This window comes from Rhinolophus hipposideros, assembly GCF_964194185.1.
Source record: "Rhinolophus hipposideros genome assembly, chromosome: 12".
NCBI lineage: Eukaryota > Metazoa > Chordata > Mammalia > Chiroptera > Rhinolophidae > Rhinolophus > Rhinolophus hipposideros.
This window is the reverse complement of record NC_138058.1, coordinates 52365587-52392912: the sequence shown is the minus strand read 5'-3', so window position 1 is coordinate 52392912 and position 27326 is coordinate 52365587. Positions and strand designations below refer to the sequence as shown.

The 27326-nt window shown below is 34.6% G+C and overlaps 1 protein-coding gene across 1 annotated transcript in view; it reads right to left on the bottom strand.

Annotated features, from left to right (window-relative positions):
* The window catches only part of PRKD3 (protein kinase D3), a 55130-nt gene that overhangs the window by 13313 nt on the left and 14491 nt on the right, over positions 1 to 27326 (bottom strand). The window contains exons 3-14 of the mRNA XM_081069181.1: positions 21721 to 21859; positions 20030 to 20161; positions 18806 to 18963; positions 15139 to 15331; positions 12194 to 12271; positions 10506 to 10689; positions 9332 to 9455; positions 7558 to 7635; positions 6234 to 6510; positions 3930 to 3982; positions 2291 to 2363; positions 1217 to 1323 (exon numbers count right to left, since the gene is read on the bottom strand). Coding sequence (XP_080925307.1) covers positions 1217 to 1323; positions 2291 to 2363; positions 3930 to 3982; positions 6234 to 6510; positions 7558 to 7635; positions 9332 to 9455; positions 10506 to 10689; positions 12194 to 12271; positions 15139 to 15331; positions 18806 to 18963; positions 20030 to 20161; positions 21721 to 21859 — 1596 coding nt within the window. The remainder of the gene's footprint in view (positions 1 to 1216; positions 1324 to 2290; positions 2364 to 3929; positions 3983 to 6233; positions 6511 to 7557; positions 7636 to 9331; positions 9456 to 10505; positions 10690 to 12193; positions 12272 to 15138; positions 15332 to 18805; positions 18964 to 20029; positions 20162 to 21720; positions 21860 to 27326) is intronic.

The window sequence follows — 27326 nt, the reverse complement described above, 5'->3', positions numbered from 1 at the left end:
TAGTTCATAGGTGTGTTTGTACTCAAAGTGACAAGAAATCAAACTTTAGGAATACAGCCTTAATATTTATTTTTTTGCATATTAGTTGGACAATGAGAAAGATTCCAAAATTAGATAAGAAAAAGATTCCAAAATCTTAACAATATGTTTACACTCTAATACAGAGTATGAATGCTACTAATATTCTATTTAAGGTAGCTGTCTTTGTAGGAGGAGGCAGCCTTGAAGTGACCACAGGTAGCTTATAGACCAATCTTTTGATTATCACTCCTCTGAAAAAGAAGTAAGGCAAATGTTACTACTAGTGGCCAATAATGTAATAAATGTAAAATTAATTAGGTGTTTATAAGTTTCTTACCTTCTTCTTCAAGGAAGCGTAAATTCAGTAAGCTGTGTCTTCTTGAACTTCACCCACAAGCAAATGGGGCACTGACAGCATTAACTATTACATCACCATGATTTCGTAAATATTATGCAAAAGCTACGTAATGAATTAATAGAAACTTGCATTATTAGAATTTAGAAAACAAAAAAAGTATTTTAGACAATTATCAGAAAAATTAAAAAATAAAGCTAAATTTTAGTTTTCTAGATGACCCCCAAAAGAGGTAAAAATGTTAAATGAAAATAAAAACACATAGTAATTTATTTTATGGGATTTAAGTCATTCCTAATACATCTTGAAACATATCTTAATGGATTAAACCATTATAAAATTAAATCTTTAGGGTTTTGGATAAAATACATATAACTTTTAAAAGGTGAATAATTTTTAAGCAGTCTTTATTTTTATAGTAATTACTATAATAATCAAGCACCTTATCTGTGAGACTTGGGTGGATATAGCAATGGCCTAACAATATGTGGTAGTAGATGTATCAAGTATTTTGAGCTCCTGGAGTGATAAATTAATAATGAAAGTTTATTTTTTAAAAAGGTTTTACTTATGAAAATGTATTCTAAACAAATTACTATCATAGAGCAAAATAACGGCAGTCCTTGTAACTCCTAGCTTACTGTAATCTAATTTTTCCTTTTAAAAAAGAACTTAAGGAATTAATTCAGATGCTCACCACCCTTTCGCTGAGGGAAAAGGTCATGAGATGAGAACAAAACCAAACGAAAAACAAATCTTACCAGTACACTAAACAGTCTTGGATTTAAAACTCATAAATCAAAAGTTAAAACCAATACAAAGCCACTTTTTTTTTTTTACCTGTAAAATAGCCACTTCATTACGTAGTTGACTTTCCTGTTTTGTGGGGAATCTCATCTTATCAATTACTTTAATAGCCACATCCCTTCCAGTCTTTCTATGCTTTCCTATTTTGAAAAAAAAAAAGTATAGAAAAGAAGCAAATTGATAGCTCATACAATACAAAAGCTTTATCACAAAATTGTCCACACACTGAAATTTATATGGATTTACTCTTACATTTCTTTTCCTAGGCTTATTTTGTTCTTTCTCTTTCATTCACCTTTAATTTTAAGAAGTAAATTATGTTTTCCCTCTATAGTATTTGCTCCTAATAAAGGATATTTCATTATTTGAAAAGGTAAGAAATTTGAATCAACTTGTTTGGTGAAAAATAATCTACCTTATTAAATAAATGATAGTTAACTACCCTGACCTAGTATTCAGAGACTGTCAAAATGGAAACATTGTACTAATGAATTAATTTTTGCTGAGATTCACTGAGTCAGCACAGGGATTTAACTACATATTAGAACAAGCCTGAGGCAGTAAGGCCATGTAGGAGACTATTGTAATAGTCTCAGCAAGGGATGACAATGACTTTTTTTTTTGTATATTGGCTCATAGCTTATAAAGTACTTTTATGTACATTAAATTTAATTAATATTAACAACCCTGTGAGCTATGCTCGTTAGGTTTTATTAGCGCCATTAAACTGATGAAGATACTGAGGCACAGGGAGGTTACATGACTTTGCAATATCCTAAGACACACAGCTGGATAAGATTTTAGGTTTTCAGACCTGATGTAACATTCATGCCAACAGCAGAGAAATGGTGCCATTTGTGTTGGAAAAACAGTAGGGCACACATTTTAATAAATACAAGGCTTCACAGCCCAAGATAAACTTCGAACAATTTTCCCCACACAACATCTTTATGTATGAGCTACAAGAAGAGATAAAGTACGGCGATTGTGAAACTAATTTTCTGAATCTTTCTGTTACTTAATTGGGACAAGCTGGCAGATGTTTCAAAATTTCACCATTTTTCAATAGTATGTATGTACTATATGCAAAAGTCTGTAGTCACTTACCTCCATAAACGATGCCAAACTGGCCTGAACCAAGCACCTCATCTGCAAAGATCTGATAAACAGTACTGATGTCCTATTAAGGAAAGACAAAGTAGTAATATTAATTTACCTCTACAAAGCAATGTCAACATCTCTAACTCCTTTCACTCAAAGACTTAAATACATTTTTATTTTTACGAGAGAAAACTAATTTCCATAAAACTATTTTATGAAACTTAGGTTTTCTATATCCTAGAAAAGTAAGCCTTATTTTTATACTATCACTCTTAATGTGCAAGCATACTGTATCCTGTAAGACCTTTCGGGGAAAAAGCTTCGAATTAAAAAAGTCTTATATTTATTAAGTAGTTATCTATAAAAAGTAAACTTAATCTCCTAGGCCTAAATTTCCTCATTGGTAAAGAGGATATAATATTAAGTTGGTGCAAAGTAATTGCGGTTTTTGCATTTATTTTTTTTCTTATTTTATTTTTTAAAAATTTTATTGGGGAGTGTTGGGGCATAGTGTGCGTCTCCAGGCCCCATCAGCTCCAAGTCCAGTCGCTGTGTTCAATATTTAGTTGCAGGGGGCACAGTCCACCATCCCATGCAGGAATTGAATGGGCAACCTTTTTGTTGAGAGCTCATGCTCTAACCAGCTGAGCCATCCAGCCGCCCCTCCAGCAGCTCAGTGGCAGCCAGTTGTCTTCAGTCTAGTCCTGGAGGGAGCAGCTCACTGGCCCATATGGAAATCGAACCAGCAAGTCTGTTGTTCAGAGCTCACGCTCTATCCAACTGAGCCATCCGGCCACCCCTGCAATTATTTTTAACCTTTTAAATTGCAATTACTTTTGCACCAACCTAATAACATCTATCTCACTGGATTTTTGAGTAAATAAGGACATACACAACGTTGCAAGATGTCCAGTGCCTGTCTTAAAAATCAGTACAACCGACCTTTGAACAATGGAGGGGTGAGGGGGTTACCAACCCCTACATAGTCAAAAATCCACATATTACTTCTGACTTCCCCAAAACTTAAGTACAGTCAGCCCTTCACATCTGAGGATTCAATCAACCATGGGGTGATAATACTGTTTTCAATCTGTGGTTGGTTGAATCAACAGATGTGAAATTCAAGGATACAAAGGACCAACTGTATTTGCTGAAAAATAAAGTGGACCCAGCCAGTTCAAATTTGTGTTGTTCAAGGGTCAACTGTAATTCCAAAAATCCCAATTTCCTAATTTCCCTTTAAATTAGGTAAACTTAAATAAACTATTAAATCCCCTGGGACTTGGTGTTCCCATCTGTAAAAAGGTATTGGTCTACATTTGTTAAATTTGTTCTAATTTTAAAAATGCCTATTCTTTTATGATTATCAACAACATTTATTGAGCAGCAACTGTATACAAGGCTCTGTGATAGGTCGCTAATTTGTAAAACAGACCTAAGGGACTTATGATGTAGCAGGAGAAACAGAAAAATCTATTAAAAAGATAATTCAGAACACCATATCAGGGTCAAATCAGCATTACAATAAAGGCTATTATAACACTTTATCTTTACTAATACACCAGAATAACCTATATTCCTCATTCCCTCTGAAAAGCACATACTGATGTCTATAGCAGCATAACAAACTGTAACTTTTACTTACCACATTCTCCTGGATCTGACAATTAGATACAGAGATACTGGTAGACAAATCTTCTGTAATATGTAAGAATGATGTATGAGAAAAAAACAAAATTATTAGTATATTACTTAACATTAATATTTACTGATATGTGAATGCCCACAGTATATAAAATTTTAAAAACTGGCTAACATTCAGTTAATGTAATGTAGTTACATTTGTTAAAAAAAAAAAAAGAAAAAGAAAAAAAAAGAAGAAAGAAATCCACACATCCAACACTAATCCAGCATGAGAAAACTGGTTAAATAATATATGAGACGTCCATACAAAGGAATACTATCTAAACATTTGCTAGGGTAGAGCTGTGAGTACTGAGTCTGACAGCTACCCATGACATATTAAGTTAAAAAGGTAAATTGCAGGGTAATGGCATTTGAATTAGAAACAAAAATATGATTACTTCTGGTGATGAAAGAGGTGGGGTTGGAGAACAAAGATTTTAGTTTTTATGCACTTCTACACTGCTTGGATTTTTTCCAAATATAAAAAGCATACACATTACTTCAACAAAATTTTAACATTAGGTAAATCTATATACTGACATTGAAATATGTCTGCTATATATCAAATAGTGGACCAAAGCAAGTTGCAAAAAGAACACAGAATATGACCAAATTTTTTGGCAAAAATAAAAATATGACAATATAGTACAGATAGTACTATTATTATTCCCACTTTAGAGAACTGTAGAGGCCAAGATCACAGAGCCAGTAAGCGGCAGAACTAGAAATTCATTCTCCAGAATTCTCACTTAATGCTTCTACAATTCTGTCTTTAGAGGTTCTTAATCCTAGGGAGGTGGTCCATGGATGGACTTGAGAAAGTCTCTAAACCCAATTATATATAAATTTGTGTGTATGTGCCTATATTATATTGGGAAAAAGGTTCATGATTTTAATTAGAATATATGACAGTTCTGTCTAAAATCTCCAAGACTTACGAAACACTGTGAATATCCATCTATTTACCCTCTAATAATTAACACTAGACACCGAATATGTTCACAGTCATTACCTTATCCCTTTGATCACACTTGTCTCAAGTAGAGTTAACACTACCCCATCCACTTCTCCGATTTAGCTCCGCCTATCCTAACCTACCCGAGATTTAAGCTCAAGTTCCAAATCAGGTTCTTCTACCATAAAGTCTCTGTTTACTCTTCCTGTCCACACTTGAGTTCCTCAAATAATGCATTACTTTTTTTTTTAAGCTTTTATTTATTTAAGTGTGTTTTTCCCGGACCCATCAGCTCCAAGTCAAGTAGTTGTTTCAATCTAGTTGTGGAGGGTGCAGCTCACAGTGGCCCATGTGGGGATCGAACCGGCAACCTTGTTGTTAAGAGCACCACACTCTAACCAACTGAGCTAACCGGACGCCCAAGTAATGCATTACTCATTTTTGCACTCTACTACTTTATCCCACCATTTAACACATGTATATATGTCTTATCCCCCTAAATAGCTTTTGAAAATTATTGTATTTCTTTTGTATTCTAGATCAGGTCCTAGCATAACACTAAAATAGTTGCATAAAATAATATAGCTGAACTGAAATAAACTGTGTTTAGAAACTGGTTGATATCTATTTCAATTTAAATATATTTGTCTAATAAATGAATTATGTTTCCCCATAAAAAACAATACCAATGTGGGGGAAGTGACATTATACTATGGCTTTCTGATTAAGTGTTTATTTGAACCACTACCAAATTTAGGTTTTACTTCATAAATTTTGTTGGTGCAAAGGACATATGTTTCAATAATTTTTTAATATTTCTGAATGTTTTAATTCAGTTAAAAGAAATACAGCACTTCTAATTTCACAGATTTCATGAATGTGATGTGAACCATAACTCTTTATAGCCTGTTATATCCCACCATGAAGCAAAATGCTAACACTAGTAGTTTACTTAACCTGATGAGAATTTGTGGATGCCAAACAGTTTTCTATACATTACAGGTTCTCTTTCATTTAACACTGACAACCCTATAAAGAAGGTACTATTAGAGAAGCACTTGTCTAAGATCACATAGCAGGTGGGCCGAGCCAAGATTTAAATGTAGGGAGATTGACCCTGGAGCCTCGCTCTGGGAAGTGCATATTTACACTACAACCAATATAATTTTATAAAGGAATTAACTAATGGTATTGGTGACAAAAGATGAAGTGTAAAATGAGCATTAAAAATACATACAGAAACACAACCGCACCACAAAATGCTTAAGAACCAAAGCGGAAAAAGCCACCAACAAGCTTATTGCTTACTGTGATCTCTCCCTTGCCCAGGAGACGTGCAAACACTGGCTTGAGGGGTGACAGGCATGAGAGCTTGGCGAATTGCTTTTTCCCAGCTCTGTGCTACATCAAGTCCAACTCCAGTGGCAGCAAGAATAGGATTGTGAGAGCTGTCCCCATTGTTCTCGCCAACAAAGTACACCATATTATCAGTGATGATTTCAAAACAGTGTGGGTTGCTGCCTTGTGAAATGTTTGTGAAATCTTGTGGTGAAGATATGCGGAGAATTTCTGAAAGTGGAATTTCCTGAAGTAAAAAATTAAGCATTAGAAAATATAAATACTTCTTTGTTTTTATTTTCAAATACACTAAATAATCATAGACATGATTTTCAATAAATGACATTAAAACAAACGAACACAGTATGTGGCACATGGAAGGAGTCAGGTCTTCTGATAGTATCTGCCTTGAATACTATCAGCCATGACAGGGACAGAGCATGGAGTAGAATAACTAAGTCAGAGATTCAGGACCAACGTATGTCATTAGAATGCAAAGAAGGAGGGGATTTAAGCCAATGGCCACTATATCCAACACCTGTCACTTTCCAATTGTCTTTAAATCAACTCAACAACTCCTTCCCTACTGGCTGCTGTCCGCAAGATATATCCCCCAAAGGAGTACAAAGCAGAAATAACAGCAGCAAATCAGAATGTCCATGTGGGTTGTTCAAGTACTCCATTCTAGTTCTGCCCATAGCTGTAACGGTCAGTTATGTTTACTCCACTTCCTAAGGCAAAAAATTTATTTTAAAAATCCCAACCAATTTAAAGCAAGTCATTAGTTTCTATGCTTTTTCTTACAGATACAACTGCTACACTTACAATCTTGTTTGGTGTTAGTCTGTGACATGGTAAACAAAGAAGACTATACAATGTAGATGAAGAGGCAAAAGAAGTTTTTGGGAACTGGGGCCTAAGGTGAAATGGAAGGTAAGAGAAACACCGAATACATCGCTGGCCTCTTCTCCATCGGCAATAATCATGAGAGTGTCTGAATAGTTTAATCTAAGTCATAGTATCCAGAAGTAAAGCAGCAGCAACCTGTCAGGCAGGTCAAAAACAAAGGAAGACACATCAAAAAATCACCTTTGTAGCAGGACTGTTGCGTGGGGGTGAGATGGAGGGGTGGACAGGTGCTTCCACAAGGAACTTACCAGTGACTTATATAAACTATTTTAGTCAGACTCATAATATGTACATTCTAATATAACAATTAGTGAATATTATTCAGATATATTTGGAAAACATACAATACTTTGATGTACATATTTTTAAAAATGTGAATCTTTACCTTATAATACTTTGATCCAGATTCGTTTTGAAACAATGTTAGACATTTGCTGTCAAGTCTCCAATAATGCCTCTTTCTCTATAAAATAAAGAATATAAAACTGAGGGGTTCAAAAATAATGATTCCTCCAAAGCATCTGTACTTTCCTTTTCCTTTCACTTCTATTCATAAATTTGTACTTTTTAATAGGTTTAAAATTCATGAGGTTTTAGGGGGGTGGGGGGTGGAAGATGAGGGTAAGGGGGATCAAATATATGGTGATAAAAAGAGAACTGATTCTGGGTGGTGAACACACAATGGGATTTATAGATGATGTAATACAGAATTGTACACCTGAAATCTATGTAATTTTACTAACAAATGTCACCCCAATAAATTAAAAAACAATTAATGAGGTTTAAAATTCTGAAAATATGTAAAGGATATATAGTGAAAAGTATGTTCCTACCACTCATATCACACTCCTACCCTTACTCCAGACAGCAGTGTTGTTAGGTTTTGGGAATCCTTGTAGAGGATTTTATGTGTGCACATGCAAATGCATATGTATTACACACACACAGATATATAATTCACCGATAGGCTAAATTTCTAAAGGTTGGCTTGCTGGGTTGTGTGCATGTAATTTTGCTTGACAGAATTAAATTATCCTACACAAGATCTGACCCAATTTATAGGCTCATCAGCAAAAGGACAGTGCTGTTTACTCAACCTTCACTAATGCAGTATGTTACTAAACTTTTTGATCTTTGCTACACTCATAAAAACTGGTATTTCGGTGAAATTTTAAATTGTATTTTAAGATTAAGCTCTTATGTTTAAGAGTTATTTGTATTTCCTTGTCTGTGAACTCTGTTTGTTGGCTTTTCACTTAGTAATATGCATTTAAGGCTCCTCCATGTCTTTTCGTGGCTTGATAGCTTATTGCTTTGGCGTGCTAAATATTTCACTGTCTGGATGTATCATTCACCTGCTGAAGGTCACCTTGGTTGCTTCCAAGTTTTGGCAATTATGAATAAAGCTACTATAAACACCCATATGCAGGTTTTTAGGTGGATGTAAGTTTTCATCTCCTTTGGGTAAATAGCAAGGAGAGTGATTGCTGGATCATATGGTAAGAACATGTTTAGACTGCTGAACTGTCTTCCAAAGTAGCTGTACCATTTTGCATTTTTATCAGCAATGAATGAAAAGTTCCTGTTGCTCTATATCCTCGCTGCCATTTGGTGTTGTCAGTTCTGGATTTTAGCCATTCTAATAGGCGTGTAGTGGTATCTCATGGTTTTACTTTGCCATTTCCCTGATGACATAGAATGCATATTTGCCATTTGTGCACTTTTGTTGGTGAGGTATGTGTTAAGGTCTTCAGCCCATTTTTTTAATCAGGTTGTTTTCTTACTCTTGAGCTTTTAGAGTTCTTTGCATATTTTGGAGAATAGTCTTTCATCAAATTTCTGTTTTGCAAATGTTTTCTCCCTGTCAGTGGCTTATCTTTTCATTCTCGTGATACTGTCTTTTGCAGAGCAGAAGTTTTTAATTGTAGTAAAATTCGGCTTATCAATTATTTCTTTCATAGGTTATGCATTTGGTGTTACATTCTGAGACCCTTTTTGAATCTCTATGGCTCTACCAGTTTGTAAAGACAGTACATTAAATAGTCTGCCTTTTAAAAATTCTTTACAAATGTATATTTCATTCTCATTTTCATTTAAAAATGCACAAAAAAGCACGTAACAAAGTTTGACTACCACATGAAAAATGTCTGATTACTGACCAGGGTGTCCCTGCTGGTGTAATGGACCATCCATCCTTCCTTCACCATCGTGCTGCTCTTCCTCTTTGTGTGCTTGATGGATTGTACGACCCTCATTAGCGGAATATTATTGCTTGTTGATGGACTAAAAAAACATTATTTATGATAAATATGGACCATTTCAATTTTTTAAAACTCATATACATACTACAAGTTCATCAAGCCTTTTTAAAGATAATTGAGCTAAAAATTTTCAACATTTTCTTAGGAAGATTAACAATGGCTTAAGAAGAAAATAAATTAATCCTCTTATGATAATACAGTTGATCTATAAAAGATTAAGATAATACTGTAAGTCCTCATTATTTATCATAAATATTTTCTGGAGGTCACAAAACATAAGAAATCAATGAATAGAGCAGAAAGAATCCTCCCCAATGAGAAGATCAGGCACCTGGGAGAGGGTCCCATTTGGGACTGTTGTTGTGGAAGCTCCTGCCCTGGGCAGCATGATAAATTAGTAAATTCAAACCAGACAAAAAGCAGGTATACCTATACTCAAATGACACATTCACTTTCAATACCTCTTTGTTGCCAATAAAAAACAAAACCTGGGAAAATGTGAACATTTTACTACAAAGTAATACATCCTATAGGGCTATATATACAAAACACTAATAAATTCTACTAACATAGGGAATACTTAAAAGTTTTTCTAATCCAATAGCATTGTTACGAAGTGCTAAAAGCTAGATTAATTGTGGTAATATGAAAACTGCCCTCAAATTCGTCACCATCATCCTTGGACAATGCTCAGGTCCATATTTTTACTGGTGTTTCTAACACTGGGTAATCTCCCTGAGTAAAGGCTGTGTGAAACTGGTTGCTTTAATCAGTAGTTCAATTCTGGCACCTTGTGGAAGCTGCTCCACAGCTAGACATTATATCTAGACTACATTTAAGTAAAGCATTTTCTCTTTAAGAAAACAGGATTTTCATACCTTCACATTTTGCGTGGATGGCAAGAGTGATATAGTTTATTTCAGAAATACTGTGGTTCACGTAAAAGAATTAGCCACAACTTAATTAGATTTTAAATTACATTTTAGGCTCCTCTTGAAAAGATGGGGCCTTTGTCTTCATCAGTGGAGCTCCTGGACTGAGCTTGCGTTTGGAAGTAACTCACGTGTATTACCTGATTGTTTTCACAGCTTCTTCATCTCTCTCCACATCCAGATCAGATGGATCCAAGAAGAACATTTTATCTTCTGGGGGAGATGGTTCTTCTGTGTCATCCAAACCCCGACTACCATCACTGTTCATGTCACTACTGTCAATATCCATTGGTATATCTGTGTCTGTTCCCAGACTGGAAGGTTCTGGCAAAGTTTTAAATGAATTCCAGAATTTTATATTAAAGGATACTAATACATTTAAACAGAGACAGTATATTAACTGTGAAAAAAAAGTTTAAAATGAACATGTAGGAAAACACATTTTTCTACAGAGCTAGTAAGGAAGAATAGATGGAAAAGTGACTACTAATGGGTATGGAGTTTCTTTCGGGGTGATGAAAATGTTCTAACATTAGATTGTAGTGACAGGTGCATAACTTTGTGAATAAAGTAAATGGATGAACTATAAGGTATGCAAACTATATCTCAATAAAGCTGCTTAAAAAAATGATAAGCCACCAACTGAGAGAAGAAATTTGTATCACATCTAACTGACAAAGAATTTGTAGGTAGAATTATCAACAACTCCTGCAAATCAATAATAACAAACATTCAAACAGAAAAATGGACAAAACATGAACAGACAATTTACAGGGGGAAAGAAACCCCTAAATAACAAATAAACATTTGAAAGATGCTCAAACTCATTAGTATAAAGATAAGCAGTATTTCATATCCATTTGTCAACAGGTGGAAAAACGCAAAAATAAATGAACTATAAATCCATATAAGACTTCAGTCATCCAGAAAAACAAGAAAACCAATCATGCTCTGTGAATAGTGTTAAACAGCAACCACAGAAAACATGCCATAAGAGAAAATGTTAAACTCTTAAGGAGTTTTTTAATTTCCATTCCTTATGATGCTTTTCTTCCAACAGAACTACTTACATTCAATTTTTACCAGTCACATTTACCAGGAAATGTTATAGAACAATTATGCTGAAAGTTTTGAGTCATTACTCTTTCCTTCCAAAAAAGGTAATAATTTTGATTAATATAATCTTGAAAAAAGAAAAAAATGGTGAAAGGGAAAATATTTAGCTCATGATTATTTGATGGAGAAAGAGGCAGTGAGGCTATAAGATGTGTTCTAATGACTATGGACTAAGAAGCCAGACCATATGGGTTCAAACCCCAACTCTACCACTTATTGGCTATATTTCTTGGGCAAGTTATTTCATGTCTTTGTGCCTAAGTTTATTCATCTGTAAGTACTTAGCTCAAAGGGTTGATCTTAGGTTTAAATTTCAATAGGTGTAAAGAATTTAGAACAATGTCTGGTATATATAATAGTAAGCAGTACATAAATGTTGGAACTATGAAAATTCTAGGGATAACAGCAGGGCTTTACAACAAGTCTTTTTACATCTAAAGATGAGAGAGGATATGCAGCACTCTTGTCTATAGTATACTACCAAGTGGTAGGTGGCTACAGGAAAAATGGGAAGGCATAATTACTAATAATCACTAATAAAAGTATGTATACCATTACTGATCTCTATATTTTGCTTGATTGTTAAGTCAAAAAAAGTCAAAATTAAGAAACAAAGTAAACAAAATAAAATATGCAAATATAATCTCACACACAGATAATACACAAAAGAATTATGTGTATCTTTTATGAAAATTAAGAAAAGGAATTTTACCTCCATTGAAAGTAACCTCTCCAAGGCAATCTCTTGGTACTTTTGATGCACAACGTTTATGGCAGTTAAATTTACAATCTAAAATAAAACATTTGGCTTATTAATTTATGTAAAGTCAGGCAATATCAGACATGATTAAAGACTTTCTTTAAATCACTCACAAATACAGTATTAATAATAATGATGATGATGGTGATAAAATCAAGTTTTCCTCTACTAAGAACTCAGGTCTTGGGCTAAAGGTCTGGTTTCAACTTCTGATGCTACCTCTTAATAGTTATTTTAACTCTTCAGGGCTTAGTTTCTTTATCTGTAAAATGAAGCTAAAATGTTGCTGGCAACCCCATGTTTTCTTCCCTTACCTCACATTCATCTTTCCACATACGCCTGAAGTTTCTCAGGCTAATTAAATTCCTTTCCAAAATATGTCAGGCCCTTACTTTCAATTTATAATTATTAGGACCTAGTGGATATACAGAAAAGATATTGAGATTCCACACCCAGTGACTAGGAATTAGTGAAGGCTTTCCCATACAACCCTGTAAGGAAGGATTCAGCTTATGCACAAGGTCTCCCACTTGTACATAATGGTTCTTTTCCATCTGCAAGAACCTGAGTTGACAGCATTGTCCATCAGTGGCAGGTGCAAGCTGTTCAATACTACTCTGTAACTCAATGGTTCTCAAACTATGGTCCCCAGGCCAGCAGCATCAGCATCATCTGAAAACTTGTTAGAAATGCAAATTCTTGGGTCCTACCCCAAACAGCCCTGGGAGTGGGGCTGAGAAATGTGTGTTTTAATAACCTCTTTAAGTGACACTAAAATTGAGACCCACTGCTGTAACTACTGTCTAACACCACCAGCAATAACTGGGTAATAAACTAATTTCAAGTCCTGACTTAAAAGAAAAGGCTCCATGAAATTAATAATTTGGTGGATGATAAAACTTGCATCATGTAACACTGTCTTTTTTAATGATAGACCCTGAGGAAACTCATACATATTAATATCTTGCATATTTCATCAATAATTCATTTGGTTTTTAGCTCATAAGGTTTACACATTGTGAAAATAACAAGGTTTCCATTTTCTCTTTGAAAATGTAGAGCCAAATTTATGGTCCATTTGCAGCAAGTATGTAGGTTCTAATGGCAGGCATTTTGACCCGTGTTTTAACTAATTTGTTTATGCTCTCTTATATTTTATATATACTCTCAAGTTGTCTTGAAGTTTTAATGTAACAAAGTAAAAAAATAAACAGATGAATGAATAAACAGCTATTCTCGGAACTGTATTTTTCCTCAAATAATCCAGCATAACTTTTATCTTAACTAAATTTTTTCTTTCTTAGCTTGAAAAGTGAATGAAAATGACTATTTTACTTTTTAAGTATTGTAGTTCATATTATAAAAATACAGGAATCACTGAAGTAAATTCTGATTGATAACCAAAATAACTTAGCTATAGAGAACAACCTACTTTCTGAATCAAAACAAGTACAAAACAGTCTTCTTTGAGCTCTAAGAAGTTAAAGTAATAACCCAGTAACAGAGTTAACCAGTTTTATTTCAAAATTCATTAATCTACATACTTATTTTAGTTCCTCTACAAAATATTGTACTTTTCTGTATATGGTTTTAGAATGTTTCTGTTCTGCTCAGGAGAGCAGCGTTATTTTACTACCTTTACTATCTGTTGGCTAGAATTTATACATCTGTTATTAATGTTCTTTCCCAAAACTTTCCTTAGTGGCTGCTTGCCAATATACTTTCGTGTTGATATTTTAAAGTATTAACATATATTAACTTATATTTAAAAGCTGTTGAAATAAAATTTCAACATGTAATTATGCCTGTCTGATGGTTATTAAATACTTGACAACAAACGTACAACCTGTTATCTATTTGATGTTCCCCTGTGTTGCCATATAGTACCAAGAAAAGTTTCCTTTTCTTACATACTTAAGTTAAATTTATATACAATTATTTGATTTTATATTGTGAATAGGACTTATTGTTGCAAAGACCTCAAATCTAATGTTTTATTTAGATAAAATTAAAAAAATTCAATTCCTTCTTACAAATATAGAGAAGTATACAAATACTTCTATATAAAAAAGAACTGTTTAAATAATCACACGAAAAATAAACAGGTAAGGTTATATACAGACTGCCTTGCCTATCCTGGCTCAATGACTAATAGCACAATTAAACTCTCTATTTTGGTTTTCACTCTATTGTACACCATTACTGAGAAAAAGATACAAGATAAAAAAGACAGAATCATCGTTTAAAAGCATAAAAACATTATATAACTATAGGAAAAATTATTCCATTACTCTATTAAAAACCTGATGTTTTTGGAATACTATGACCGTGTTTTGGGTTAGTATCCAAAGATGGATGGTCCCCACTATAATTCCAGTGGCTTCTACTGTAGTCTACCTAATTGTGATTATTCTCTGGAATGACAGTTTTTTATACAACTCTCCTAGCTACATAATTAAAAACAAAAACAAAACTCTTGTAGTGTGTGTGTGTGTGTTGTGTTTGTGTGTATGAATATTTAATGAAAAAGGAAAGCATTATTTTATATCTTGTGTAGTGTGTATCTTTGGAATCAGAAAGACTTAAGCTCAAATATTAGCTTACCTGCTTACTAATTGTTCCGTATTATCAAATGTTAAGCAGTGATATCTCAGAGATACAAATTCTAGTTTTTCTGTTTACATTCTAATTTTCCTTTAGCATAATTCCTGGTACTAGTACACATATTGCAGACAGTAGTAATTGTCAATAAATATATGTGTATGTGTGTGTATCTTTTTTCTTTTTTAAGTTAATGACCAATTTCTCTGCTTAATGCTTCTAAAATATATTTTAAACCTGTATTTCCTAACAAAAACAGACACAAAATTTTACTGAAGAAAAACATCCAATCCTACCTTTACACTGCATTCCTTGGCGGAAGAGGCCTTTCAGTAACCGCTTGCAGTACTGACATATTGTGGGACGGGTGTAAGAGTGAACCGCAAATGTGTGTGGAACTTTTACTCTGCACATTACCATCTTTTCCATCCAGATTGGGCGACCACTCCAAGAAGGAATTCTCTTACTTGGTTCTTGGTGAAGATGTGACTAAAACATACGTAGTTTCCATAAGTATTCAATATTAAAAACAAAATATTAAGAGCAGGGCTTGACCACAAAAGTCATTTTTTTCTAACACTAAAGCCAAAAACCTAAAAATGTGGATCTCAGCAGTTTCCTTTGGAAGCTTAACTTACTAACCCTTGAATGAGAAAAAGTACGATTTTTTTTGGCTAAATATTTATGCTTTAAAAAAAGGATATTTTCATTCTCACAGATATATATATATATATTCAATGATTAACTATTATTTGCCAGGCATACAACATTTTTCAAATAAAAAACAGAACCCTTAAAATCAATTATAACAGATATTCAAATCCCTTCAAAAACCTTACCAAGGAATTAATCACAGGAAAAGTAAATATATTCAGAAAGTGTTACTGCTGTTCATGTTAAATTACTGAACACAGTGTCTGAAAATACTTCAAAACAAGCGTTAGTTTTTCAAATTTATTTTAACAAATAGTAAAATATATATGTAAAAAATTACATATAATTAATGATGATATAAATAATGGCAAATACAAAACTAACTGAAATAACTTTACCCCTAGTAATTATGCTTTAAGAAGTTCCTTGATATTTTAAGTATTTTCCAGTTAGATATTTTTTGAGCAAAAAAGAAAGTTAAGAAAGGTGTTGATTGAAAATATTGTGTAAACCTGAGGGAAAAGTAGATTTTTGTAACTATGACCTTTTCTACATATGCAAAAGAAATAATATTAAATTATATGCCAGTTCAATGTGGCTCATCCCATTCATTCAACATATACTGATTACTTCAGACCAGGCCTCATACTCTGCATCGGAGATACAAAAATTAATACAATCCATGTTCTCAAGCAAAGAATCAAAATACCTAACTAATTTCTATACGTATTAGAGATTTTGTTGTATCTGTTTGCTTCTTCGTTGCTAGAACTGAGGTCCTGAGATGTTTCACACACCTTCTATAACTAGTAATGTCTGTAACTCACAAAAGCTGAGTCATTCTACATTGACTGGTATGTTCAACCAACAGAAGGAAAAGAAACTAAAAGACACCAAGAGATAAAAAAGTGTAAGGGAGAAATGAAGTGAAGAGATATCAAGTTATTTTTTTTTCTGAAGAGTAGGAAGAAGGAAGAGAGAAAGAAATGGAGGAGAGTACTATAAAAAGAACATAAATACACAAATATAGACTCTGATGGACAGTTTTTCACTAATGTTTAGCTAGAAAATTTCTAAAACAAATTATGAAGCAGTTTAAGAAAAGTACAAAATAAATGTTAAAACCCAAACCAAACTTGCATGCTTTAGCTTCCAAGGTGTCCTGCTCTAGTCTGGCTCACCATCCATGCTGCCATGGATGGAGCACCTTCAGCAAGAGGAACACCACAGTGATTCTGCAAAGCTAACAAAGAAGCCAGCAGGAATCAGAAACAGGTGTTTTAGGCCTTTGTTCATCCCTGGCTCCCTATCCTAGTGGTGATTCAATACTCTGCTTTCTCGCTCCTGCTTCTACCACTTGCAGTTTATCTCAAGTTTTAAACATACAAGGCGGAATAAGACTGATTTAGCCAGTCACATATAGAGGATACCCCTACAAGGAAGAACTTTCCTAACAGATGCCTTCATATGCCAACGGCCAGTTAGTGACTGCCTTTTGTCAGGTCCTGCTGGGATCTCGGTTTCTGGGACATGGTACAGAGCACGTGTGTGATCACAACACGAGGCCTGGCACACGAGAACTTAGGAGGCTCTGACGGCGTAGACACTGGGGGTTAGTTCCTCTCTAACCTTGGTTCGGATTTCAGGTTATTCCCATCTCCTCATTGTTATCTCCTCCATTCCTTTAGTGTCCTCTTTTCCCATTCTTCCTTCCCTGAGCTCCTTTTTGAGACTGCATGCTTCTTGACAGACATTCCACTCTACAATTTCTACCTGTTCTACAGAACTCCACCATCTAATCATTTCAAACATGTCACTCTACTTTTTATACTTCCCTAAGGAATTTTCATCTTCAGGATAAAATATAAACTAATGAATTAAACTGTAATACCTTATCTATCTGCTCTGTCCTGTTATTTTCTCATCTGGTAATATCAAACTGAGGGTAGGTGACACACCGATTATCATTTATGGGGCTCTTAAAAGAAGCCATCTCTATCCTACAGTCCCCATTCCCAGATTAGTTTTCCTGTGCAGTTTGTGTGTAAAATGCACTGACTTTCCTATTACCAATCCTTTCCCAAGTTCTTGCATGTGTTTATAATAACTCATTGTTCTTAGTTCCTACTTTAGTCTTCTCAGGAACTAGTGTTCCTTAGTCTTCTACTTTAAAAATCGCACATTAGGGTTAAGCAATACGGGACTTTTGTGAAAGAATTTCAGAAGCTTTTACACTGGTGCCTCCATTTAGCAAAATCTTGTGTCTAGGGTATCAAGAAAACAGTCCAAAGGCTTGATTTTGCCATTAATTTATAGAAGATCAAAGGGGTTACAGAAGCAACTACATACAAATAGTAAGATTGTGATCTATAGATGGAAATATTTTAAGTACTATCAAATGAACAAGAAAGTTATTTCTTTTTTCCCTGATCTACTATCCTTACCCTTGAGGGACACAATATATTAGAAAAAGTCATTGATTTAAAAATAATCAGATCTGGATTTAATTCTAATATTGCTTTCGAATTTGCTCTTTGACTTCAGTGAAGTCACTTGACCGTTCTGTGTCTCAACTATCTCATGGTGTACAGATCTGCTGACAAACCTCACTGGAATACTCTGAGGATCAGTGGGATCATTTACTCATTCATTCATCAGTGAGTTACCTACTAAGTACCAAGTATTGTGCTGGGCACGTGGGGCATGCAAAGACATGAGGACTGCTTTCTTTAAATAGATCATAAACTCCTTAAGGACAACCTAGTATACAAACACTAAACTCCTTAAGGACAGTCTAGTATAAAAACGCTACACACATCATTAGGGAGATATGAAAAGTGCTGTGTCATTCAGAAAATAAAATAACTTCTAGGTACAGGGAAAATCAAGAAAGGTAGCGATTGAGCTAGGTCTGGGAAAAACATGTAGGATAGACAAGAGCAAAGTTAGGCGAAGCAAGAGAATGTTAAGGGAATGTATAAAGGTTTCCTCATGAGGAGTTGTGTCCTAAGCTGTAATGTAATAACATGGTCTGGATGTAGTAAGATGAAGTAAGTATGGAGACCAAGAGTCATGATACTGGTTAGGAGGCTAATGCAGTGAGGTCCAAGAGATAAGGTGATGCCAAAGTACACAAAATGTAATTCTTTACTATTGGAAAGCTCTGTCTCTACTAACACATTTTAAGTTTCTTAGTGTAAGAATCTGCTATTCTTTAGAATATAACTTATGTTCTAGGATGATGTCACATATCTTGGACAATGTAAGGATTAACGAGTACAATGCCCTCTATTACCTTAGAATACATACCTCTTCAGTGAGAAGGGCTACACATTCAGTCTGGAGGGGTCTTGGGACTGAGAGGCCAGGTCCTGGCAGAGATACGTTTGACAGACGCCTCTTTCTTACTCCACTACAGTTATTTGGAATCTTGAAGGCACATCGTTTATGATAATTTAATCCACAGCCTAAATATATTTTAAAACGTGTAAAAAATGTAGATTAAAAACAACGTTACTATATAAGGATGCTACATAAAGTGTAGGTGCTTGTTTTATTTATTTCCTCTGGCAGCAACAGTTACCCTAATTCAGAACCCAGCTGACAGGCTAAACGGAAGCTAACAACCTTCAAGAAGAACGGGAACTATGTAGAAAGGTTAAGTTAGCTAGAGTGGCACTTCTTGAAGTGTGGTCCCCAAGTGTAGCATCACCAGAAAATTTGTTAGAAATGTAACTTACTAGGCTCCACCCCCGACCTATGCATGGTAAAGTCTGAGAACTCCTGGCTTAAAGCACTTTAGCAAACTGTCCTGTGTACCAAATCCTTCCCAAGACATGTGAAAATTACATGAAATTCTAATTTTAGTGTTCATAAAGAATTTTATTGGAACACAGTATGCTCATTTGTGTACATCTTGTCTGTGGCTACTTTCACTCTCCAACAGCAGAGTTAAGCAGTTGAGACAGAGACCATTTGGCCAGCAAAACTTAAAATATTTACTCTCGCCCTTTACAGAAAAATTTTATTGGCCCTTCACCTTAGAGTTTCTTAAATAGAAATGTGGACCTGCATCCTATTCCCTCTCAATTCTAATTCAGAACAACTTTGTTGTTGCATGTAAAAGAAAACCTTTTAAAAAGATAATAAGGAAGTTAATATTTACTGAGCCACTATTTTGTGGCAAGTATTTTACCCATATTACCTTACTTAACCATTTACTCTTTATGAAACGAGTGGAGTAGAGTACATTTTATAGACAGAGAAAATGTCTATAAATGTCTTACTAATCCTCAGAGAGGTTTAGTTAAGTTTAGTAAGTTTAAACTTACTAATCCTCAGAGAGGTTTAGTAAGTTGCCCAACAACATGACCTACTAAATGGCAAAGGAAAGAGCAGAGTCTAGATGGATCTCTCCAATTGTAAACTAGGGTTACCACCTAGTCACCATTAATGATCTTGTTCTTTCATTGATGATTAGAGAATGCAAATGTGAAATCTGATCTCAAACGACAAGAAATCTAGAAAACGTACCTTCACATTTCAGTCCCTGACGTACCAATCCCCAGAGCATCTCACCACAATAATCACAAAAAGTAGGAGCTTTGTAAGAATGTACATAAAGAGTATGTGGACGAATCTGGAAGTCTTCTACTGTAGCCAAAGCTTTTAAGGAAGAAAAATATTAAAATAAACATTTTATTTGTATGAGGTTAGGAACGTTGATTGTATTAATTTACGTCGAAGTACAGAATCATTTTTTATGAGTTTCATCTGACCATGAAAATAATTATCAGCAGTTAATATTGTGGTTTTTAAATTCTATTTTAGGAAGTTCATCAGCTTCAAATAATTTGAGCTCCAAAAGTAGGTCTATAGGTAGGTATTTTGACCTCCAAAAGCATGTTCTCATAATGACAAGATTGCAAATAGTTGTTAGGTCTATTTTAGCCAATTAAAAACTGTTTAACTTATAATACACTGGGAAATAAAATAAAATAAAAATATAATACACTGGGAAATAAAATACTCATATGTATATATGAGGAAACTGACCTCAATTTATAGCAATGTTTCTGTGAGAAATGCACTAGTTCTAACTTATGATCTCAGGATATGCTCTCTGTTCTCCATAGTCCTAGTAGTTAAGGAAGAGTCTCTTCTTGACCCCTGTGAGCAACTGAACAGTAAACATGTCTGTTGGTAGACATCGTCTCACCTCCACCTACAAGTCATTAGTATCCACAATGGCCTGATGAAGGGTCCACAGCAAAGGAGTGGATGTGAGCATGACCTCCAGGGGGTACAGGGAGCGAAGCCCCTCCAGAGTGAATAGGAAGACAAGCACTGGGAAGGGTATACATGTTGAGGTTGTGGTACAGAAGATGATCAGTGTAGGGGTTAGATGAGTGAAAAGGATCAGGAACTAACAAGGAAAGGTGATGGTCTGAGGGGATCTCAAGAGCAGGCTGCAAAGATGAGTTTAGAGGAAAAAATGGTGGCAGGACTCTGGACTCTTGGCTGGCCTTCCTAGCCTTCCTTCTCCTCCCTCCCTCTCACTCTTCTCTACCTCTCCTCTCCCTTCTTTCCTGCCAAACAAGGAGTTTTTCAGGCCTACTACTATGTGCATTCTTTCTCCTTTAACTTCCTCACAAACAATCCTGTCCACCTGCTGTTGGATGAGATCTGAAATAGTAGGAGCAAAGGAACAACGACTAGCAAGAACGGGTGAGAAGGTGAAAAGGAGGTAAGAAAATGCCCACTGAGAACAAAGGAAAAAGCATTATTTAAGTCATGAAAACAACCAGTATTGTAGTTGCTTCTTCTGTATTTTCATTACTTCTCCTTTTTTTCCGATTTTCTTTTCTGAACCCCAATTCTCTTTTTCTACACTCTTCAAAGAAATGGTGGCAAGAAAACAGAATTTTAATGTAATTGTTTTACTTCTTTGACTCAAAGAAGAGTATAATCTTCTAGTTCAACTGATAACTCCCTTAGCTTATTAACACTCAAATAGGTAATTCAAGGCTTATTTTTCTACTTTCTCATCTGTGATAGAAGCCTCCTGAAAGTAAAAAGCATATGGTAATCATTATTATAGATGAAAGAAGTATGCAACTATAGTACAAAGACTAAGTGTAACTGAACACAGCATTTAGAACAAAACAAAACATAAAGCTCGTTGGAAAAAAAGGGCAACAAAATAAAAGAAGCGATTTACTTACCGGAAAGAACAACTTCTACTAGGTCTCCTTCATGTATTTCATCTGCTGAGGTAATCAGCTGCAAAATATTTTCTGAGTTCATGTCATGGCGAAAAAGAAGAATTTTGTCATACATGCCAAAGAATCCACACTCTGGAAACTGCAGGAAAATAGTCCTATATCAGTATAACCATAGCTTTCTATTTTTATAAATAAATGTCTCAATCTTACTAAAGAATTATATATGTAGTTTTTAGCCTAACACTGTCTATTTGCTAACAATTCTATTAATATCTAAAAGATCAATCATGTACTTAAACATCCTGGTTAATTTTCAAGTTCAAAATGGAAAAGTAAACAAATATAATCATTGATTATCTTAAACGTCTCTTAGGAATACAGGATTTCTTTATTCAGTTATTGATGGAGACTATAATCTTGAACTTATTGCCATTCCATCTTGCATAGCTTGAATGATACACTGTCTTTCCTGCCCTCTCAACTGTGCTGGTTAGCTACTAGCCACATGCAGTTATTTTAAGTTAATTAAAATTAAATAAAAGTTTAGTTCCTCAGTCACTCTAGCCACATTACATGTGCTCAACAGCCACCTTAGCTACCAGCTACCATTCTGGACAGTGCAGATAGATACAGAACATATCCATCATCACAATAAATTGAATAGTGCCGGCAGAAGATCAACAATTCTCACACCACAGTCACGAAAGTTCCAAAAATCCAGTATTTTTGCCAAATGCATCTACAGCCTCTAGCATTTATCTAATTATTTTTTTCTTTAACCTACTCACTGTAATTACAAATACACGATTCACTATGCTACCTTTCTTTTTAGAAAACAGTTGACCAGGGCAGGAGACTTGTAGCTCTGTTCACATATGCCCTATGTATATTTTTTCAATGTGCCTACATTTTGTGACTACAGTGGTGAGATTAGTATACCAAGAATCAAAACATGAAAGTTTGTGTTCTAAAATTTTTTTATAGTTAATAAAATTATTTAAAAGACAATTTTAAATACTTGCCTTTGAAAATTAAATAAGGATTTAATTTTCAAATCAGTTAAAAAGTGAGAGTATCTTTTAAACTACCAGTGCCTTGGGAAATGCTGCTCCAGGTATTTCAGATTTCTTCAGTTGATCTCAGAATTGTATACTCTCATTTTGGCTTCTCACAGAATATCCTTTAGGAAATTATACAATATGTCGCTGGCTTGAACTGAATGGCCTGATATGTATCACACACTAAACTGTAACTGCATTTAGGGCAGGATGTTGAGGAAGATATGGTTCACCACTTCATATGATAGCCCTTGTTTGTAGGGACCCATAAAAGAAATTTCTCTGGTAGTTTTTATAATATGGATGTTTTGATCATATAACTAATCGTGTTTTCATGTTTACTTTGCCCATAGCAATAGTAAAGCAAAATTTGGGCCCCACTTTTGGGCTTCAGGCTAGGATCTTACAGCATGTGTTTTAGTACAGGTACCCACCTAGCCTTATCTTATTTTCTGACCTTAAATTTCTCATTAAAATTATAGTATATATCTCTAAAAAGGTGGTCTCAATATTTTTTGAAAAAGTTAAATTAACAAAAATAAAACCAATGACTTAATTAGAAAGTGAAAAGTTTATTTGTATTTTTTAAAACCTGGGTAAACAATGGAAAATTCAGAAATACTTAGAATTTTTATAATACTAATTATCCTTTGATTTGGGTTACCGTTAATATTTATAAACTTCATAACATGCTTTAAACATGTATCTAAGAATAAGAATTTTCAATGGAAAAGATAAAAGTGAAAATAGAGAATAAAAAATTATTTTTATTACATTTTAATTTAAATTTTAAAGGTAAAATTTTATTAATTTGTATGATTAAATTAGAAATATCTAATAGAGTATAAAACATCCCCATAACTTAATTGCAACAATTCTTAAGGATTAATAAAAAAAGGATTCCACATTCCATCCTTACAAAAATAAGATCTCTAATAAAATATCTGTATGAATAAAACTCATTTTAAAAATTCACATTTTTGCATGTTTGCTAAGTACAAAGCATTGGCCCTGTGGTTTGTAAAGACAAAATAGTCCTTGTCTTCCAGGAGTTTACAATCTAATAGGAAGATGGAAATAAACACAAACATTAGACAACATAAGGGAAAGGCCAAAAATGAAAAATAAAATTCTAGAAGATGGAATAAAACACTTTAAGTGGGAAGGTGGAATATCACTTTAATAGTAATAGTTGAGTAGAATCATAAAAAATAGAAGCAGGATTTCCATGGGCAGAAAATGAAAGTGAAAGTGTAAGGGTGATCCTTGAGAAAGTACAAGGTTAACAGGGAGAAGGTAAGTGGACCTTTGTGACTGAAGAATGAGGTGGGGAGGGCTGGGACAAAGGGTCGGAAGAGCCAAAATGCACACGGGAGGCCCAGGGGCGTCCTAATGGAGAAACGTAGAGTCAACAGAGCTGAGTTTAGCTTTACCTTTTATAGGTACTAACTATGGCACCTTAGCTATGCTTACCTTCTCTACGCTCAGTTTCTTGTCTAAAAATTGGGAACAACAGGGGAACTGGCTTTATAAAGTTCTTGTAAAATTTAAATTATTTGATAGCTATAAAACACTCAGTGCTGTCATCAATTAATACTAGTGGTTCATATTATTATTGTATATCCAAGGGTGAGAGACAAAAGGTCCCAGAGTAAAGCAGTACATGACCACATCTGTATTTTAAACAGATGAGGCTAACAGCACTGTGGGGGACGGGAACAGAAGAGACCAGGAAGGCTGAGGAAGGCTGAAGCTAGTGGTCAGGAAAGAGGTACCAGGGTCTGCATTACATGGTAAGATGGAAAGCAAGACAAGAAGAAACGTTTTTGGTAAATTACATGCATCAGTAATACAACAGGTCCTCGAATAATGCCGTTTTGTGGTTGATGAGGTACTGTAGGAACTTCTTGTTTACATCTATTAGCCTATGGTAAAACTGGTTTCCTTACACATCCTTTCATTTAAAGTCGCAGAACCTAATGACATTCAAGTGAGGACTTACGGTATTTAGTTTATTCCCCTAGGGCAGCGGTTCTCCATCAGGGCCATTTTGCCCCCCAGAAGATTATGTGGCCATGTCTTGAGGCACTTTTGGTTGTTACAACTTGAAGGACTGGCATCCAGTGGGAAGAGGCCAGGATGCTGCGAAACATCCTACAATGCAGGAGGCAGCCCACAGAACAAGGAATTGTCTGGCCCAAAATGTCGCTAGTGCTAAAGTTGAGAAACACTGCTCTAGGGAATAAGGGAGTCAAGAGTAGAGAGAGACTGGAAAATATGGAAGGAAGTTGACAACCTTCTGAAAACGAGACATACCCATATTTGTTTCCCTAGCCTACCTCAGCCTTGATTAAAAGAAGAAAGAGGAAATGAAAGAACCAGCAAGAGCTAGCAGCGCAGAAGCAAAATAGGCCTTTAATTTGGCCTCTTTTTAAATTCCCCCAGGCTTTTCTGGATTTGCTTTCTATAGACTGTGCTAATGACTCTTCTTGACTGTACAAAATGAAGACTTTTCCCAGTCCATAAGGAAAACTAACAGAATTTCATCATAAAGTTATCAAATTCCCACTTCTTATAAGTGCTCTTTGCTAACTTCAGACTCTTTCTTTGCTTTTGCATTAAAGGTAGTTCCAAGAATTAAAAAACAGATCATCTTATCTTTAGATAACCATTTTATAGAAGTTACTTTCTATGGTATTCACTTAACACTTGTTATAAGTAGAAGGTTTCAATACTTCCAAGTAAAATTCCTGCAAGTAACACTGTATTTTGAGAGTTCTTTATGTGAACTATTTATAAAGTTCATGTCATTAAAATTCTGTCAGTAAAGTGTTAGATGAGGTAGGAAGTTTTTGAGTTTTCAATTCTATGTGGTCAAATACAATTTTTACGTGTTACCAAAGCAGCTTCAGAATTTAACATTATCTGAACAAATAATTTATCACTACATACTTTTTTAAAAGGGTGACCGTGAAGTTTTAATATACATATAGTTTACTTTTTTCTAATTGAAGTATAAAGAGTAAAGAGCACTAACTAGTTAGAAAATAGATGACAGTCTCCGCCCCCCAATACACACATACAAGTAACCACCACCCAGGTCAAGATACAGAACATTCTCAGCACCACAGTTTTCTTTATATTCACTTAAATTTAGAAGTTGAATACGAAAGCCATTTTAAAATTTGATGCCAAATAAATCTTCACAGTATATCTTTCTAATAATCAGATCAGAGTAAACAAGCTCCACGAGAGCAAGGGCATTCTCTTTTCATGTTCCCTAGCACCTAAACTTAGTATTTCACAGGCACTTACTAATTAAAGTTGTTGACTACTGAGCAAAGGTAACTAACACAAACATATTTCTCAGAAATATAATATTAATATAACATCACTTTTAGGAAAATATTTAATTGAAGAGAAGAATTTCAATGACTCGTTCTATTAGGTGGGTGCAAAAGTCATTACAGTTTAAGAGGTTAAAAATAATTGCAAAAACCACAATTACTTTTTGCATCAACCTAATATATACAGATAGAAAGAACTAGAGTCTAGATGAGTCAATGAGAAAATTACTCAACGTTGACTCTGAATTTATTCTGAACTTTCATCATTAATCTACAACCCAGAATTTTCTGGACATGACATACCAGAGGAGCCACTTCATTGAACATTCGCCATTTTTCTTTGACACAGACCAGAGCACTCTTTTTTCATTTTCCTTCTTCCTTGTTTTTGTTAGGTCTGTTATATTTAATTTAAACTTTGTGGAACTTTCTATCCTAGTCATGGTCTTAACCTGAATATCCAGCAGAATTTTTTTAAAAAACACTTCTTCCAGTTTGAGCCTCCAGCTTAGTTATGGTTGCCTGACAGTGTTTCGCCACGACAAAAAGCAGAGGGGTAGAGTGAAGAGTAGGATGTTGCCCAGCCGCTGCAACACAGCTGTAGTAGAAATAAGGCAGGAAAAACCAATGTGGAATGACAACTGGTTTCTAAAAAACAAAAGAAACAGCTGGGGTTTTTGCTCTACTTTGGCAGAATCTGCAAATTATACCCAACCCATGTCAGCAGAGACAACGTATTCAAGGAATAAATCAAAACACTCCTAAATAAGGATATATAAGCAAAGAGTCTTCAGGTCATGTAGATGATCTAAACTAAAAACAAATGTTTTAAATAAGCTAAAAGCAGACAGTCAGCTTTAGTTAGAATCATTTCATTTTCAGTAAACACCATCATAGCTTAAAATGAACTGCTGTTTGTCAATTTCCTGTCTCACCCCAATTACATCTACTATGTTAATTCAACAAATCAACACAGTAGCAGTAGCATCACAGTGGTATTTTCTAGCCTTTTGGCAATAAGAAAGCAAGAAGGTGGGGAACTAACATTCACTGAGCATAGTTATTAACATTATGCATCAGGTATTGTGCAAAGCACTTGACATAGGTTATCTTATTTATTTTCCTCAAAACTCCCAAAACAAGTAACCTCAGTTCTCTAATAAAATGAACATTTGATCTCTAGTTTTCATAGTTTGTCATA